This window comes from Anas acuta, chromosome 5 (assembly GCF_963932015.1).
Source record: "Anas acuta chromosome 5, bAnaAcu1.1, whole genome shotgun sequence".
In the NCBI taxonomy this organism is placed as follows: Eukaryota; Metazoa; Chordata; class Aves; order Anseriformes; family Anatidae; genus Anas; species Anas acuta.
This window is the reverse complement of record NC_088983.1, coordinates 22,635,805-22,652,129: the sequence shown is the minus strand read 5'-3', so window position 1 is coordinate 22,652,129 and position 16,325 is coordinate 22,635,805. Positions and strand designations below refer to the sequence as shown.

At 44.2% G+C, this 16,325-nt stretch overlaps 1 protein-coding gene across 22 annotated transcripts in view; it reads left to right on the top strand.

Moving 5' to 3' along the window:
• Positions 1 to 16,325, top strand: part of NRXN3 (neurexin 3) — a 970,936-nt gene that overhangs the window by 73,515 nt on the left and 881,096 nt on the right. The window contains exons 3-4 of one of the 22 annotated variants that reach the window (XM_068683064.1): positions 5,695 to 5,712; positions 15,657 to 15,686. The exons of the other annotated variants lie outside the window; for them this stretch is intronic. Coding sequence (XP_068539165.1) covers positions 5,695 to 5,712; positions 15,657 to 15,686 — 48 coding nt within the window. The remainder of the gene's footprint in view (positions 1 to 5,694; positions 5,713 to 15,656; positions 15,687 to 16,325) is intronic. 22 annotated transcript variants of the gene reach the window in all.

Sequence of the window (16,325 nt, the reverse complement as noted above, 5' to 3'; positions counted from 1 at the left end):
ACTTCTAGTAAAATCAGCCAAGTTAGAGTAAGGTTTCATGCTGCCTTTTTAGTAGTTCTTGTTGTTCTAACTCTGACAGGCTAAACTGCTGGCCTTCCTATAAGCTGTTAAACATCTGTCTCTTTCACTTCAGAGCTGGCTGCACTTCAGTACTAGATGAATGATTCTTATATTCACAGCTAATAAGTGCTTTGGGATCCCAAGTATTCACTCTTTACACAGTACCATAAATGTATGCAATTCTGTGCAACATATCAAGAGAGTACTATTCCCAAGAGACTGAAGCCTAAGAGATCCCATAGGACAAAGGACACAGAGAAATGTAATTGATTGTAATGAACTTGTTTGTGTATGTGTCACCACTTGTCTCTACTGAATAAAATCAGAAGTGTTCAACACTCCATTAACACAAATTACAGGGTCCTGTTCCTCTGGAGTGAGACAATAAGGTCTACACCTGCTAGTACTGTGAAGTTCTTTGTGATCCCAGCATGCTGCTCAGTAACAGACATTATAGGCTCAAGTGGTCTTGGATTTGTCTCAGTATCATAAATGTTCAACAAAATAAATAGAATTGGTTACGTTTATCTGTGTTGCAATTCTGTAAAAATTGGTAGAAAGATGTCAAGGATGGAGCCTACTTCCCAGGGTAAGAAAAAGGATGTTAAGTAAATATAAGGAATGAAATCATGACACTGTCACAGTAAATGTCAACTCTTTTATAAATTTAATGGAGCCAAGATTTTAATTTCATTAGCCATACATACAACAGTATACAAGGTGCCTATCCCCTGTGGAAGCACAGGCGCTACAAGGATGGTGGTCTTGCAATTGGTCTCATTACAGAGAACATCTTCACCCAAGCAAAGTGTTGTTTGCAGCTCATTATACAAGGCAGGTGTTATTTCTGTCTCCCAGCTGGCTTTGAACCAGTGTTTCCTGAAGAAAAAGAGAAGGAATCTGAATGTTTTTGTACCAACAATGGTGCCCAACAGTTTGATATAGGAAGAGAAGGAAGACCGTATATTTACCTTTAAAATAGCAGATTAGGATGGCATGAGACTACTCAACAAATCAGCATCTGTAATAAACACTTTGTTTGATGAAGTATCAAATTAATGAAGACTTTGCTTATTGCAATTTGAGGGTTTTCTACCTCAGCCAAAATGCAATTCTTCATCCAATTATTAAAATGTTGCGTCAGAGCTCAGTTAGGAGGAAATCACCTGGTTCTGAGTCACCAGCATCTCTTCCTACCACACCACAGTAGTCCAGACTGGACTACTCACATATCTTTTGAATATTTTCAAAGGTTGCCATAAATGCATCCGTCTCTGAACTGCTTTCATATATATCAGTAAGTCAGAGTAAGTGACTGAGAATTCCCAACAAACTATACTCCTGCCAATGAAATTGTACCAGTATCTATTGTATGTGCAGCACGGTGAGTGCCAAAGCTGCTTCAGAAAGGCTTTTTCAGGTGTTAGCAACAGAGTTAACTTCAGAAAAAGGTCATTTTTTTTTGTCTAAAGGCAGGATCTCCTTTTATCTGGGAGGTTGTGTCCTGTAACACAAAGATACCTCTAAGTTTTATAACTTTTGCCTTCCTTCGCTGCCCAGTTTCTACTGGCTCCCTAGTGCCCTCCACACACTGGTATTCAGAGAGAGGGTAACTGGAGAGCACTGGAGGGGATGCCCAGGGCCTGGGGGACTGGCACTGCAGGACAGAGCCGTTCTTTTCTAGGCCATTATTTCCAGTTAGCCTAGGGTGCTCCTGTCTGATGGCTGTTTTATGACAAGAGGATTCAGTCGGTAGCTATCAGTTTGGCTGACAGAAGACAGGTGTCAACAGCCCATCAAAGGGGGACAAGACTGAATAGACTACAAGGATGGGAACTACAGCAGGTCTCTTCAGGTCAAGGTGATGTGTATCGATAGGGCTTGTGTGCACAGACGATCTGTGCTGTCCCTGTCCTCCAGGTAGAGAGAAAAGTGCACTTCATGTTGCCTTCCATTATTGATAAACTTCTTATTAAAAAATGTTAGAATAAAAAAATAGCTCAAATGTTTCTGTTAGAGTCACCAGAGATTTTATCTATAATAATATTTGTTTTGTTGCTCCCAATTGCATTCATCCTCCTCCTTCCCCCTTCACCCCCCCAGCTGGCTGGGGCTGCACCAGACAAAGGCAGCAACCCGCTGATCCCTCTTTCAACCTAGCTATTAGCATCAAAGAACAAAAGCAAACAGCACCGGCTTGTGGCTCAGCCCTTTACAAAGGCACAATAAATGGACTCTTGTGTATAGGATAAAGCAAACCCTGCCTTGTGTTTTGTTAAGAGGCAGGACTTTCTGTGTTTGAAGTGCTCTGAGATGGGGAAAGTGGAGAAACCTTCCTCTACGTGGCAGTAGGTCCCATGGTCACTGGGACCACGAGTTAGCCATGAGTTCTGCCTGCTCCCTGTTTCATGGGGGAATGCTCTGCCTCCTCAGTCCCTACGTAGGTAGATCCCTGTCGTGGGATGAGAGTAGGGCTTATGGAAGGGGAAGAAAGGGGAAATATGTCTTAAAAATTCATTTTAAAAACAAACCAGAAAAACATAAAGAGAATTGGAGAGAATGCCTCAGATGGCAGGGACTCCAGGAGAGTCAAGCCAGGTCCCCAGATCCGGTCACTGTGGCCATTTGCCATCTCTGTTCTGGAGCCCTTTTTCTAATTGTGGAAGCACCAGTCATGTATGAGCTACAGCATCAGAGCTTACTTGATTAAGGGTTCCTTTTGCAGGATATGCAACCACATTTTTAATTGCACGCTAGAGTTGAGCGACACCCTGCACCACAGAGGTGTTATGGGGTTTCCTGTGAGAGGACTGGCACGGCAAGTTCAGCTGTAAGGCACAGTGGTATTTATTGTAGGGTCTTCTGCAAGGACTGACTGGCTACGTGCAATTTTTGTCTTAACAAAGAAAGCAGTGCTTTCTTGTGTGTGTTTTAAAATAAAACCCAAGTAGTTTCACCATTTGAAAATCAGCATTTGCTAGCAGGTACCACATGGGGGGGTGTCTGCAATACAAGAAATGGAGTGTGTAGTATAGGAGGGAAGTGGCACTGATGACTTTGGCTGCCAAACAGGTAAATACTGCAGAAGTTCACAGAAATGTGAACAGTGTCTTTTCTGAGGCAAGTAGCGTATATAGAAGTTGTGTTGGGTGGAGACATTCCCAAACGACAGAGGGAAAGGAAAGCTAAGAGTGAAACCAGTCGTGCTCAGGGATGCTTGCTCCTAGGGACATCTGAACAAAACATATGGGTAAATGGAAATCCCTTTCCTGGCTGCCCTCTTACTTGCCAATGAAAAACTGTGTTTTGGAGATGCTCTGTAGCTTTTAACACTTAATTGTTTCCCTTTTTAACAACTTCACAACCTGTTTAATTCATGCACAGTTAAATAAGTATTATTTAACGCAGTAGATCAGTTACAGCCTACTGCCTGCCTCTCCTCTTATTTGCTTAATGCATTTATCCTTTGCTCACTGTTGGTTCCCTCTTTTCTTTGCCCTGTCTGTCTGGTGATCCTCCTATTCCCCAGACAGACCACTGATTCCCTTCTGGAGCACAGACACCCTGCTGAGGCCCCAGGTAACCTGGGCTGTTGTGGCTGTGCCTGCTCCCACGGGCAGCGAGGTGAGAGGACGCAAAGGGCTGGAGCTTTGTACCTGTTTGGAACGGGCACTGGGGGAACTGCAGGATTATCAGTAGCACATGTGGTGTCTTACACTGCTCCCTCCTTCCTCTTTTACTGCTGACATGTGATCATCTTTCTGACTGTGACTCAGATTTCCCCCCAAACACCTCAGTTCAAGTCCTGTTGTGGACTCGTTTCTCTGGCATCGTGTTCACATTCTGCAGTGGCCGTGAAGGGTCTGCTCTTTCCTTCTGCCCCTGCTCTCACCTTCTATCATCAGTGTGTGCGTTGCTGCCTGACACTTGCTTTCTTTTCCTGCCTGAAAATAATTACTCCGAGGCAAACTTTCAGTGCTAGGTGTCCTTCCAGGTTCACATGCAAAGACACCAGATCTTAGATACCATTATGTGCTAAAAAAGGAAAGGCAACAAATAACACTCATCAGATCTGACATACATATTTAGTGGAAGCTACGGAAATTAAATGAGTTGGTGCAGCAGTCCCTCCCCTGTTTGTGCATTGTTTTATTTGGGTTATTACTTCCTTAGCGAAGGATGGCTTGATAGATGTGTGATGTACCACAGGGACTTCTCCTCAAATGATTCTGGAACCATAACAAAGTGATAAACAAAATGCAACAGAAAGTGAAAAACAGAAAGCAGCATGCACAGGAATCAGTCACTCCCCGCTGAAATGCAAGTGTCTTGGGAAGAGAAGTGGCGCTGGTTTGGATGGGAAGGGAGAGTGGTGATGGAAATGGGAGGAAGAGAATACGTTCAGGGGAGGAGAATACGTTCTTAACCTCAGTGTGTAGCCAAAGCACCCAGCGTGTCATGCTCCTGGACTCATGGCAGAAAAGCTCTAGGACCTGTAGAAACACGAGGGGATAATATATTGCTTTGAAGCCTTACCTGAGGGATACTATATGCAGCAGCATAGCTCATAAGCAAGGTACAGGAAGATTGCTGCACTGGGACTTGGCCCCACTGTTTCCATAAGCAAGTTCATGTTCCTCTTTGGAGGACTGCCTGGCAAAGAAGGTATCGATCTAGTCTAACCCCATGAGATTTCAGAGGTTCTTCCCTCATGGTGTTATGATAAATGGGGCTATTCAGAGCAAGACTAAACTTGGCGACGCTAAAAAGATGTGAGAGGCATTTCTTAAAAGCACATTCCCTGGGGTTGATGGACTCTGCCCAAAACATATACTACATTCAAAGGTACACCTTTTCTGTGATCGATATCATCACTTACGTAACCTTGCTCCTCTGTTTTTTAAAGGACTAATTTATTCTGGGATTTATGTGATTGATTCCTAAAGTAGTCTTATGTCATGGCTGAAAAAATACTGGTTGAAATTTGGTCTGAATTCCACATCTTGTGAAGAGACAACACGTGGGATGTGCCAACCTGGGGCACTCCTTCTCCTCCACCCCCTCTGCTGTCTGCAATGAAGGATGTTTTTTTTTTTGAGAATGATGGGCAGGAGGAATGATAAGGAATGGGCTCTCCTTTGGACTTTGGGACTGAGTGTCTTGCACCTGGTCATAAATTCACATAGCCCCTTGTAAAAGGGGAGCAGGTTCTTTTCTTTTTTTCGGAAAACTTGCTTGAATTTATGTGCAGTAGTAACCTGAAGGTAGGTTTTGGTTCTTTCTCTTGCATTTGCGTGTGGAAAACAGTAGAATATTTTAACCAATATTCTTACAGGAACTGACGTGGCGTGGATCTATCTGATTCCAGGAACTCTCTCCGGACAGATAGGATGGTGGATTTACTTTTACATGCACAGTGGAGTGGGAGACAAAGCCTCCTCCCTTGCATGGCTGGGTGCTTGGCTGCAGATGGGTGGCCTTCAAACAAACCTAATTACTTCTGGTTTTGCATGAAATTGATTTCCATGCAAGGATGCTGAGTTTCTGTGTGAATCTCTAATGGCTTTTCTCTCTTCTCTCTCTCTCTCTCTTTTCCTTTTCTCCCTTCTGCTTGCCATGAAAACACCTCGACAGATGTCAATCATATTCCAGGTAAGTGTTACCTTTGCTGAGCTGAAGGGCTGCTCTGTAAGGAGTGGTGGTGGGCAGCTACCAGGGGCAGAAATCACATCCTGCCTATACTGGGCACCATGGGGTCTGGATTGCAAGGTCTTTGATAAAAGGGGAATTTCATAATAGCAAAGGTCACAAACTTTTCAGAGATGAAGATGTGATGGTCAGTTAAAGGGATGTTTTCTGAATGAAAATTGCATTTAAAATGGCTGTTTGTATTGCTAATAAGCTGCCATTGAACATTGCAAAATATACAGCTTATTTCTTACATGGCTATGTGTAGACATACAGATCTAGTTTTGTCATTTTCCTAATCCCAGTGTAGTGTGGATCTAGTGTGGTCTAATGTGATCTTCACTGTTGTCTAGTCCCACTGATAACATCCTCAGGTTCATCTCCACTAACAAAGGATTTTATTGTTCTTGTTTTATGTTAGTTTTTTAAAACAAACAGCGTGTATGTTTCTGGATGAATGTGAATATATGATCTTATTTAGGTCTCAAGACTTTCATGCCCCACAGTACAGTAAAGATTTATTCAAAATTAAAAAAAATAAAGAAAAAGAAAAAAGTGGTTTTATATGCATCGATTATTTGGGGAGTTCTTCCTGGAGGAAGCATTTTACCACAGAGAACTCCAAGCCTCCCTCCCTGAGTTGCTTTCTCATTGCTGAAAGGATCCAATCCCCCCAGCTTCAGCTGCAAGAGTTAATCGGACTAGACCACCTTATTCTGCCGTCCTCATCCTATTGCCACTGAAGCTTAAGAAACCAATTTTTACCTCACGCTCAGGCAGCCCTCCACCTGGTTTATCATTATGTGAAATGGAAATGAGGGCCCAGGGAAGCAGCTGGCATTGCCATGGCTGGGGGTGGGATGAAGGGAGTCAAGGCTTTTTTCTTCTCGTCTTTGTGCATAACTTCGGCTAAACCCGACCTGGACCTGGAATGAGTTCTCCATTCAATTTGCTTCTTTTCTACAGTTGGACAATCAGGTTTTGTGAAATACTTCAGAGAAATGCAGTGAGGGCCAGCGGCTCGAGTAATTTCCTTGCATATTTAGCCCTTTTGGCTGCTCTCATCAGTCCCCTTTTTGTTCTGCTGAGATCCCTTGCATTCTGTCTGCATCTCAGCTGGCAGCAGTGGGGATGAAAGTGGCCAAATGGCAGATGTTTCTTGGCATGCCTTGGAAAGAAAGCCTCTGTACAACATAACCTGCAGGGCTGAACATGTACCTTCTCTGCCCCGGGCTGAGGTGTCCAGGAGCTCCCGTCTCCTATCACCAGGCAGGATCTGACAGGGCACACACCAAGGGCTTGTGGTCACAGGTCTCTCCACCAACTCCTAAAGCTGTTGGTGTCTGTGGCAGAGGAGCATGGCCGAACTGGGAAGGCGCGGCCTTGCTATGCCCAACCAATACCTGGATATTTTATTTCTGCAATGTGCCATGAACAAGTACTGCCTCACACAGCAGTGAACAGCTCTTTTGCCCCACTGCCTTCTTATTCTTCTTATTTATAAGCCTGGACGTGCATTGTTGTTCTCCCTATTGCTCACATACGTAAGTTTTCATTCTCAGGACTGCTTGTGTACTTTCTCACATGGATTTCTAGTCACACCCGGATGCTCTTTTCCATGTGCTGTCGCACCCATCTCTGTGTGTTTTCACTCTGACAGTTCCCTCCCCTCATTACGGGGCTCTGCACCTGATTGCCCCTAGACACCCAACCCCTCTGCTCAGCCCCCCGGGGAGCACACTGACACTGCTGCGTGCCTGGGCTGCGATGTGGACCGGGGGGTTTGGGTGCACGCCTGCCCTCTGCCCAGCTGAGCCGAGGCTCTCCCCCTCTCCGGCCATCCAGACACCCGCGTGGTGAGAGCGGAGCCCCGGGCCCCTGCCTAGATGGTTGCTTTAACTGCTCACTGTTTGCAAGATAAATCAAGGATTTTATGAGCTACTGGTAGGTATTTCCCCACAGGCAGCAAAGGGTAGTAAGGAGGCCATTGATTAACTGAATAATTTTTCTTGTCAAATAGAGTGGTTGGAACTAAGTCCCCTTAAGAGAAGGTAGCTGGGAATGGGCTGGGGCTGGACCAAGGCATGGGGCTCTGCTGGGTGCAGTTCCTGCAAGGTGCAGAGATGTTGGTCTTGTTCAAAGTAAATGGAAATGTGTAGTGTGAGCCTTCCTCGGCCGCAAGGTCTCTGCTTGTGAAGAAGGGGCGCTCTGGCAGCAGGGCTTGGTGTGTTACACTCCTTTCAAGAGCCAGCTGAAGATCCCATCTGGTTTATTTCACAAATGAAAGAAGTTGGTCATGTGTTAGCCCAGCTGCCCTATAGATGTTTTGTCCCGGTCACAAAATAACACCACATTGTCAGGAACAAAATCGAGTGTTTAGAGCAGGGCCCTGGAGCTGGGGCTATCTGTGCTCAGTTGGATCACTGACTCGCTGTGTTGTTTAGGAGAGAAATAACTTCTTTCAGTACTTCAGTTTTCCCTCTGGGGTTATAGCTACAGCCTTATCTCATCTTCACAACAGGCTTAGAGATCTTAGGCTGAATGTTATGGAAGTTAAGTGTCTTTTTACAGAGGTCAAGTTCCTTAGCTGGGGAGCATGGCTGGAATGGATGCCTCCGTCACCTCTGCACAATACCTGCCCCTTTCTTTGCACCCTCTACTCTTTGCCAGGGGTCTAGGTGCTGAAAGGCAAATTGCTGGGGAAAGACCAGTTGACCAAGGAGCTAGTGACGTGCTCCCATCTTATTTATTTATTTATTTATTTTCCATTGGAAGAATATGTGAAGGAGAAAGGACTAAATATGGGTCCTTAATATTATGGTGACTGGCACTGATACCCACCCGGTGGGTGTCAAACCTGAAGGAGTTCTTCGCATGTCCATGCCACGTTTGTCTCCTTTTTGGGAGAGATCTTCAGATGTTCTGGAGGAGAAGGCTCAGAGATGAAGTTCTGGTCATTTTACTGTCATGATTTTACTGCTGACTAGAGCTTGTATGTAAATGAATGGGCACAACCCTGTAGAAATGACCTAGTTAGCTGGGGCCCTGAGGAAAAATCAGTCCCCATTTGCCTGAGCAAGTCTTTCATAAGGATACAGAGGTTCTTGAAGGCACAAGCATACTAGCACTTTTTTTTTTTTTTTTTTTTTTTGGTTTGGGTCTTTAATCTTTCAGCCTCTATCTCTTAATACTCCTTTTCCTTCTTCATCTCAGGGCTGATATTTTAGTCCATCTTCCTAACTCCATGTCATAGGGTCATTTAAGCAGTACTTGTATGCTGAGTTCTGCTTCCTTGAAGCTGAATTCTGCTTTTTGGGCATGAGTGTGTGTGAATTGCCTTGCAGCCTGTTTGAAGCTTCTGATTTGCAGAAGCTACTAGGTAAAACTGATAGCATAAGCCACCCATGCCATATCTTCAAGGTATCTTCACACAGGTGGTTGAAACCTCTGTGTATATACGTTCTTCATAGGTGCCACAGTTGTTCTCATGCCCTTTCTACAGGCACTGTCTACAAATGGGATTCTCCTGCACTGAAAAGTTAATGCTTTTCAGCTCCATGCACAGCCATTTACATGAACATGGCAGTAGTGATGGCTGAGGTCAGAGCAAGAATTCCAGGCCCAGAAACATCCTTTTTATGAAAGTAGGTGCTTTGGAACAAGTTTAAGAAACAAAGTTAGCATTGGTCTTTCTTTTTGTGATTTCTGGTTGTCACTGCTTTAGGGACTTTCTTACCTGATGACATTGAGCCTGGTGTTTTACAGTCATGGATGAACCTGTTTTCTTTGGTCATGTCCTTTTTTTTTTTTTTTTCTTAATCCACTTAAATATTTTTCCTCCACAGTATCCTGTGATATCCTGTTTTTAATTATGTAACTGTGGAAAGTATTTTATTTCAATTGTTTTTACAAGTGTTAGTTGAAAATACCATTCAGTGACTCCTCCTCTTGGTGTTCTGACAAATGCGGAAAAAAAAAATCCCTGTTCACCTGCTCTGTATTATTTAGGATTTTAACTCTATCATATATATTGTCAGACATCTCTGTTCCAAGCTGAGAAGTCCTGTTCTATGCTTAACCCTTCCCCACTTGTGCACCTACTTGGTCAGGTGCTCTGATTTGCACTGATACGCATCTTCTTATCTGCCAGGCATAAAATGCATTCACCCCCAGCTCTTCCCATCTGCACATGTTCTCTTGTGCATGCAGTCATCTTTGCAAACACTTGCATGTGTATTTTCACGCTTCAAACACCATCATCCTCCTAACCCTCCCCATGTGAACATTGCACTAGGCATGTGCCATGTACAATGTCTGAGTGCTGTTTGTGCCACGGGAGAAAGGAGACTGTATGGTTTGATCTCTCTCTGCCCATTGATGTTGGGATAAAATACTTTCTCTTTGGCTCCCATCCCATGCTATTTTTCCTTTGATCACCCAGACTAGGTGCCACTCACCCTGACTTACTGCCCCCGATAATGACAAAATCCCTCCTGGAATCACATAGCAGAGGAAGCAGAGGGGGTGGAAAAGAGGAGCTAGCACAGCTGCTGTGTGTAATTGGATTGGAAGTGGGCCTCCGGCTACAATAACAGAACTGCACTCCCGGCTGGCCTCACTGCTGGGGCCTGCGAGGAGCCCCGTGGCTGTTGTGCATGGCATGGGTGAATCAAACAGAAGTGACCGCTGCCCAGCCTGTGCTACTGCTTTGCCCAGGTATAAAAAATGAGTGCCACAAGTGCCAGCAGCCAAGAAATCAGGTCATCCTCTTGGCAGAGCTGACCTGTCTAGCAGGTGAAAGATTTGAACTAGATCTCAGAATGATTTTTCCTTTGCAGCTGTCTCTTCAAATCCCCCCAGACAAGGGTTTTGCTTGAGTCACATCCTTTGGCCTTACTGGGAATATCCTTGTTTTGGTATGTGGGGCCTATTAGGGATGTTTCCTTGCTCTCTGAGTTTTAGAAAACCTCAAGATACCTATTTTATCTTAAATAATATGTGAGAGAAGAGGAACTTGTTAGCTCTCCTCCTTAACTAGAAGAGGGAGCAGCTGAAGGAGCTGGGGTTGGAGGCTCAGAGAGGAAAGAAGCCTATTTCTTAAGGAAGTACTAGGTCTAGGAAAATAGGATAGGAAATGTAAAGAACAGATCACATCACTCATCAGAGAGCTCTCCTTTATGGTAGGTGTCATTTTATTTTTGGAAGAACCCCTGGTTTGCATGATTTCTTTCTTCAGCTCCACCATAAGGGATTTGCATGTGTGTCCTGAACCAGAGGGCACGAAGCCTTGGCTCAGACACATATTGCAGCTGGCCCTGTTATTGTCTGAATGGGTCGTGGAGCCTGATACCCAGGAAAGGATCCTTGGGGGCAAGCCTGCCCCTGCAGAGAGCTGGTCTGCTGCTGCTGCCTGGCAGAATCTCTTTTCCCTTCCAAAGAGCTTCTGGGCTATTCTTGTGACAGTGTCATTAAAAGGGAAATATCGAGGCCGCCCACCTGAACAGAGCAGTTCAGCAGTGCACGCACACCCACGCACACATGCACACCCCCAGAGCATGGGCCCAGAAACATGGGAGAGGCTATAATTAACTAGACGAAGGAGTCCATCTTCCTTTGTGGCTGCAGTCAGTTGTTACTGTCAGCTGTGTTCTGTGCTCTCCCGGCTTTCTTAGGTTTTGTGGTTTTATTTCTCCATTTGAAATGTTAAGTACCCAAATGCCGTGCTGGAGGAGAGGGAGGTAAGCTTCAAACTGACTCCAAGGTTTTCTTCGTTTCCTCCTCCACCCCGCAAATTGCCCCTAGTACATTCTTAAAGCTGAGGTCGGCTGCTTGATTACATTGCTCTTTCGTATTGTACTCTGAAGTTACTTTTAAAAGTGTCCTTTTGGCTTCATAAGAATTCAGCACTGGCCCTTGATACTTTGTACAATTAGAGCCACTTAATTCTACTATTTTGATATGGAAATCAGATAGTTCACAGTGTATTTTTTTTAATGTAGTTCTTTTAAATATTACTTTGAGATCAAGGAAGATTAATATTAACCTTTAAGAAAATAATATTGATTTGGTAGCATGTTAAAGAAATACCAAAAAAATCCTCCAAAGCCTAAATAGGAAAAGTCATTTGTGGCAGGCGTAGATCATGGCCAGAGAGCAGAGTTGATGTCTGTCTGCGCTCAGCAATGGAGATATTATCTTAATAACAAACCTGTGTTCTGAGGAACCAGGCCACTTTCTCTTCACATTACTGCTGAAAGTCTGGAGAAGCTGGTGCTCCAGAGGCTGAGCACGAGCAGATGCCCATCATTATCTAAGAAACGTGTTGAGAGCCTCCCTCCAAAGCCATGTGCTTGTCCTCACATTTGGGGTGCAGTAACAGCAAGTCACCGGCTTCCTGGCTTTGACGTGGAGTTTCTTTGCAGCAGATAAGCTGTTTGCTCAGTACTTTTCCTGAACCTTTTCCAAAGCTACCCACCATTTTTGGTGGTAGTTGTGCCCAGCCAGTAGATTATTGTAGGAATGATGAGATCTGCTTAGAAAAACTATACAGCACCTTGACCATGGTGGTTCATGCAGGTTTGTGTCAACCTCTTCCCAGATCTGTGCTGTCTGGGATCGCAGCCCTGAGGCTTCAATCGGGACTTTTTGTTGAAAAAAAAAAAAAAAATCTAGGATTAAAAGGGAAAGCTGAAACAGTGCACATTTCAACTGAATTGAGGCGTAAATTCAGATTTTCCTATTGAATTTCCTCCAGAATGTGATGCCTATTGACACAAGCAATGGTTGTACATGTAAATGTACAGGCTTTGGGGCCTGATGAGTTCATTTGGCGTCCCAAGTCAGCTGAAAGGTTTTCTGGCCTTTTTAGTAGAAGCCCAAATAGCACGGTGACAGATGTCCCCTCTGTTCTGGCAAAAGCCGGTCTAGTTTTCAGGTCTGCACGCCTCTCAAACCTCTTGCATTAGTTTATTGGATGCCCTCACAGTCCAATAGCAAGTGCTACCCCATGCCACCTTGAGATGACTTTGACTTTTATGATTTGAAAATTGTTTTAGTTTCTTGTCATATCTTGAAACTGATGTAAAGGTGAAACAATGATGCCAGTTCACATTTTCTGTGTTGATTTTTACTGTGACGAATTTGAGGCCTTCGTTACACATGCTGCAAATGTCACAGACTTTAGATCTCTGAAGTTGAAGGTTTTGGTTGTTAATGACATTTTGTTGGAGATAAATTCACTCATTTTCAATCCTATTTTAAATTGCAAGGGGAAAAAGTTTTCAGATGAGGAAAATTGATGTGTTATTTCATTATTAAATTATCATTATATCTAATAATGGATCTTGAATTCTGTTGGTGATCTGTTAGTTAAAATAAGGATCTGCATCAATGGATGAAATGAGAGCTAATACTGTGGGTTTTCTTGCTCTATCTCCAAGTCCACCCCCCTTTTCCTTCCCGATTTAAAAAGGAAAAAGTTGCATTTGGGGGGACATTATTTTTCTTTAATCTTGTCACTTCTGTTGCCCAGCTGGGACTAGAATATCAAGAGAAACACTCAATACCACAGCTTCTGTATTTCAAACCTGATGAGAAGCAGGGGAGTCAAAAGACTTCTCAGGGAGATTTCATCCTGCTGGTGTTTGAACCAGGGCCAAGGCGGGGGCCAGAAGGGTGGCTGTACCTCAGAGGTGCTCACCCTGACAGATAGGGCACACAGCGCTGGCCTTCTGGGATAAGGGCAAAATTCCCGATATTTGGGATCATTATAGCTCCTCTGTGGCTTGTTGAGAGAGAAAGAAGTGTTACTTAGGGTGTGATTCAGAGTGTTTAATGCAGGCTTCTGCTGTGAATCCTCTCTGGAGGTTCCTCTTTGTCAGTGTCACTTGTCCCCAAGCGCACAAGGCTCCTGCCATCCCCGGCAGCTGGGCCTGTCGGTGCTGTGCCTTGTAGCCAGGTTCTTCTTCCCCCTGGTACGGGGGGCTGAGGGGCTGGGAGCCCTGTCTCTGCTCGGGGTCTGATGTTAGCTCCATGCTGGGATGGCTTCACCTTCATGTCATACTGCCACCTTCTCACCATTTCTCCTTTTTCACTGTTACTGCTGGGCCTCTCTGCTTTATAGGTCCTAACAATTACACTTTTGTCTTCTCCTGGCCTTTTCCAGTGCCTTTTCCAGTGACTTTCAGGTGCCCAGTTGGATAGACCTGAGATTTGCCTATCAAGAAGGATGGGCTCAGTGGCTATAAATACAGACACAATTTCAACCCACTCTCTTAGCAGAGAAATTCTATTCAGTGAAATTATATCTTGTGATGTAGACCAGAAATATGTCCTACAATATCAAATCTGTTATGTTTATTTATAGCTAAAACTAAACTAAAAACCATCTAAACCTATGTTGTGTTTCTGATTACTTTTCTAAATCCACAATAATCTTCAAGAACATTAAGATATTTGCGTTCCTTAGACCATACAATTATTAATCCCCTTATCTGGCTTGGAGTTCTCTGTGGGTGAACATATTCTTGGGATGATCTGGGGTTTAGATTTCTCCAGCAGACGCGAAGGAAAAAATATAAAAGAGAGATAAATAAACAAATTCAAACTCAGCATGCTGCTTGTTGAAAAATCTCATTCTAAAACATTCATTTGACCTCTCAGTCTCCGTGAAATTAAAAAAAATCACAGCTTTGTTTGATCAATAAACTGAGTTGAGATAGGGGTGTGTGTGTGTGTGTGTGTGTGTGTGTGTGTGTATGTAAGTACCAAAATCCCTGCCATATAAATGCTGTGTGAGGCAGGAGATGTGGAAAAGGAACAGACTAAGGAGAAGAAGGTCAGGGAACGAAGTATGGAAGGGCTCACTCATGGTTCAAGTGGGTAGGGCTTGGGTTTGACGTATGTTACTTCTGTGATGTAGGTGTCACCAAATTAACTGATGGGTCAGCTGATGTTTTATGGATTTGGCAAAAATATATTTTTTAAAACATCTAAAGGATATTTGTATGAATACGGCTGTATGGTAAACATATTTGAAAACTGGGGCTGGAAACAGATGGTAATTGGGACACAAAAAGGTTTATTCCAGGAAGAGTTGCTGGACAGAGACTGCAGCAGGCCTGGAGACCACCACAGTCCCCTCTGCAGGGTTGGCGGTGGCTGTCACTGCTGAAAGGAGCTGTGCTGCTTCCTCGCTTTGTATCTGAAATTATGAAACCCAAGAGTGGCTTTAGCTATGGAGCTGTGAAGTAACAAATTGTCCTCAGAATTTGAATTTCCAGTTCTTACCAGAAAGGAAATAGATTAGTATTAAAAACAGGTTAGATTTACTTCTTTTAGTCCTTGCCAGATTTGATGTGTGAGAGGAGTGTTGATCAAGCCCTAACAATCCATGCTGAAGCCTCCACATTCATGTGTGAGGACAGCTTTGTGTGTGTGTTTAAATGCATTTAGCCCAGAAGCTTCCTCTGAAGCAGATACGGTTGAATCATGGCCTCCCTTCCACTGACCATCACACCTTTGAATTTTGGAGCTGTAGCAGGGGAGAAGCTATTTCTATAGCTCTCCACAGGAGCCCGTGTTCCCTGTGGAGCCCCATTGCAGCTCTGGGCTTTTCTCGTCCATTAGCTGTACTGGTGTGCAGTGCCTCCAAGTCACTCCTCAGGGAACGCGATGAGTCTCAAATGCAGTTTGAGGCAACAAACAGCAGGTTTTCCTACCTGTGACAGAAGCTTTTCCTCTCAGCATTCGTGTGTGCCCTGTGTGCTACACCCATACTTGATCTAGCTCAAGTATGTGAGCTCCAATCCCCAGGGGTATTGGACAGCAATCAGCGTGCATGTAAATTGCTGCCTCTTCTCGGTTGTTCTTTGCTTCTTACTTCCTCTCTTTCTCTCTCTCTTTCAAAGGCCTCTCACACCTGATGATGGGTGAACAAGGTAAGTCCTTCACCTTCCTCTTTGTTTCAATCACTGATCATGGAAAGAGCTTTGTGTTTCTTCTCTGGGCTGGGCTTTGCATGAGGTGCCTGGAACTGGGCTTACTGATGCCAGTCAAACCATTTGCATTTTTGCCACTCTGGGTCCCAATGTGGCTACTTGTCAGCCTGGACCCAGGAGGGAGAGTCTAGGGAGCATAAAGTGATCCTCTGGAGGTAAGGAGGGATGTTTTCCCCCTCCATGCAGTCCACCTGCATTCCCATTTCTTTCTTGTGCCAGCTGTAATGACTCCCACTCCTTCTTGGTAAATGTAAAGCTCAATGTTGGTCTTTAAGAGTGCAATTATTACAAAAAATATGTTAATAGCCCTTGTGGCACGATCCTAACTAATTACGAATCCCGAGGAAAATTGCCTATAATGGCCTGTAAGTCCTGTGCCTGCAATTTAAAATATTCAAATATGCGAAGAGCAAAATGGTTTAGAAAAAGACCAGGGCTAACCTCAGGCTGGGCTACAAATGGGGTCTGTGCCTGTATGCGTTTTAATATCTCAGCCTGGATTGTGGTGTTCATCTATTGGTTGTGACATTACGGGATCATTAGTCCCATTTTGCAGTATGGGGGTGTGGAGCAAGAAGC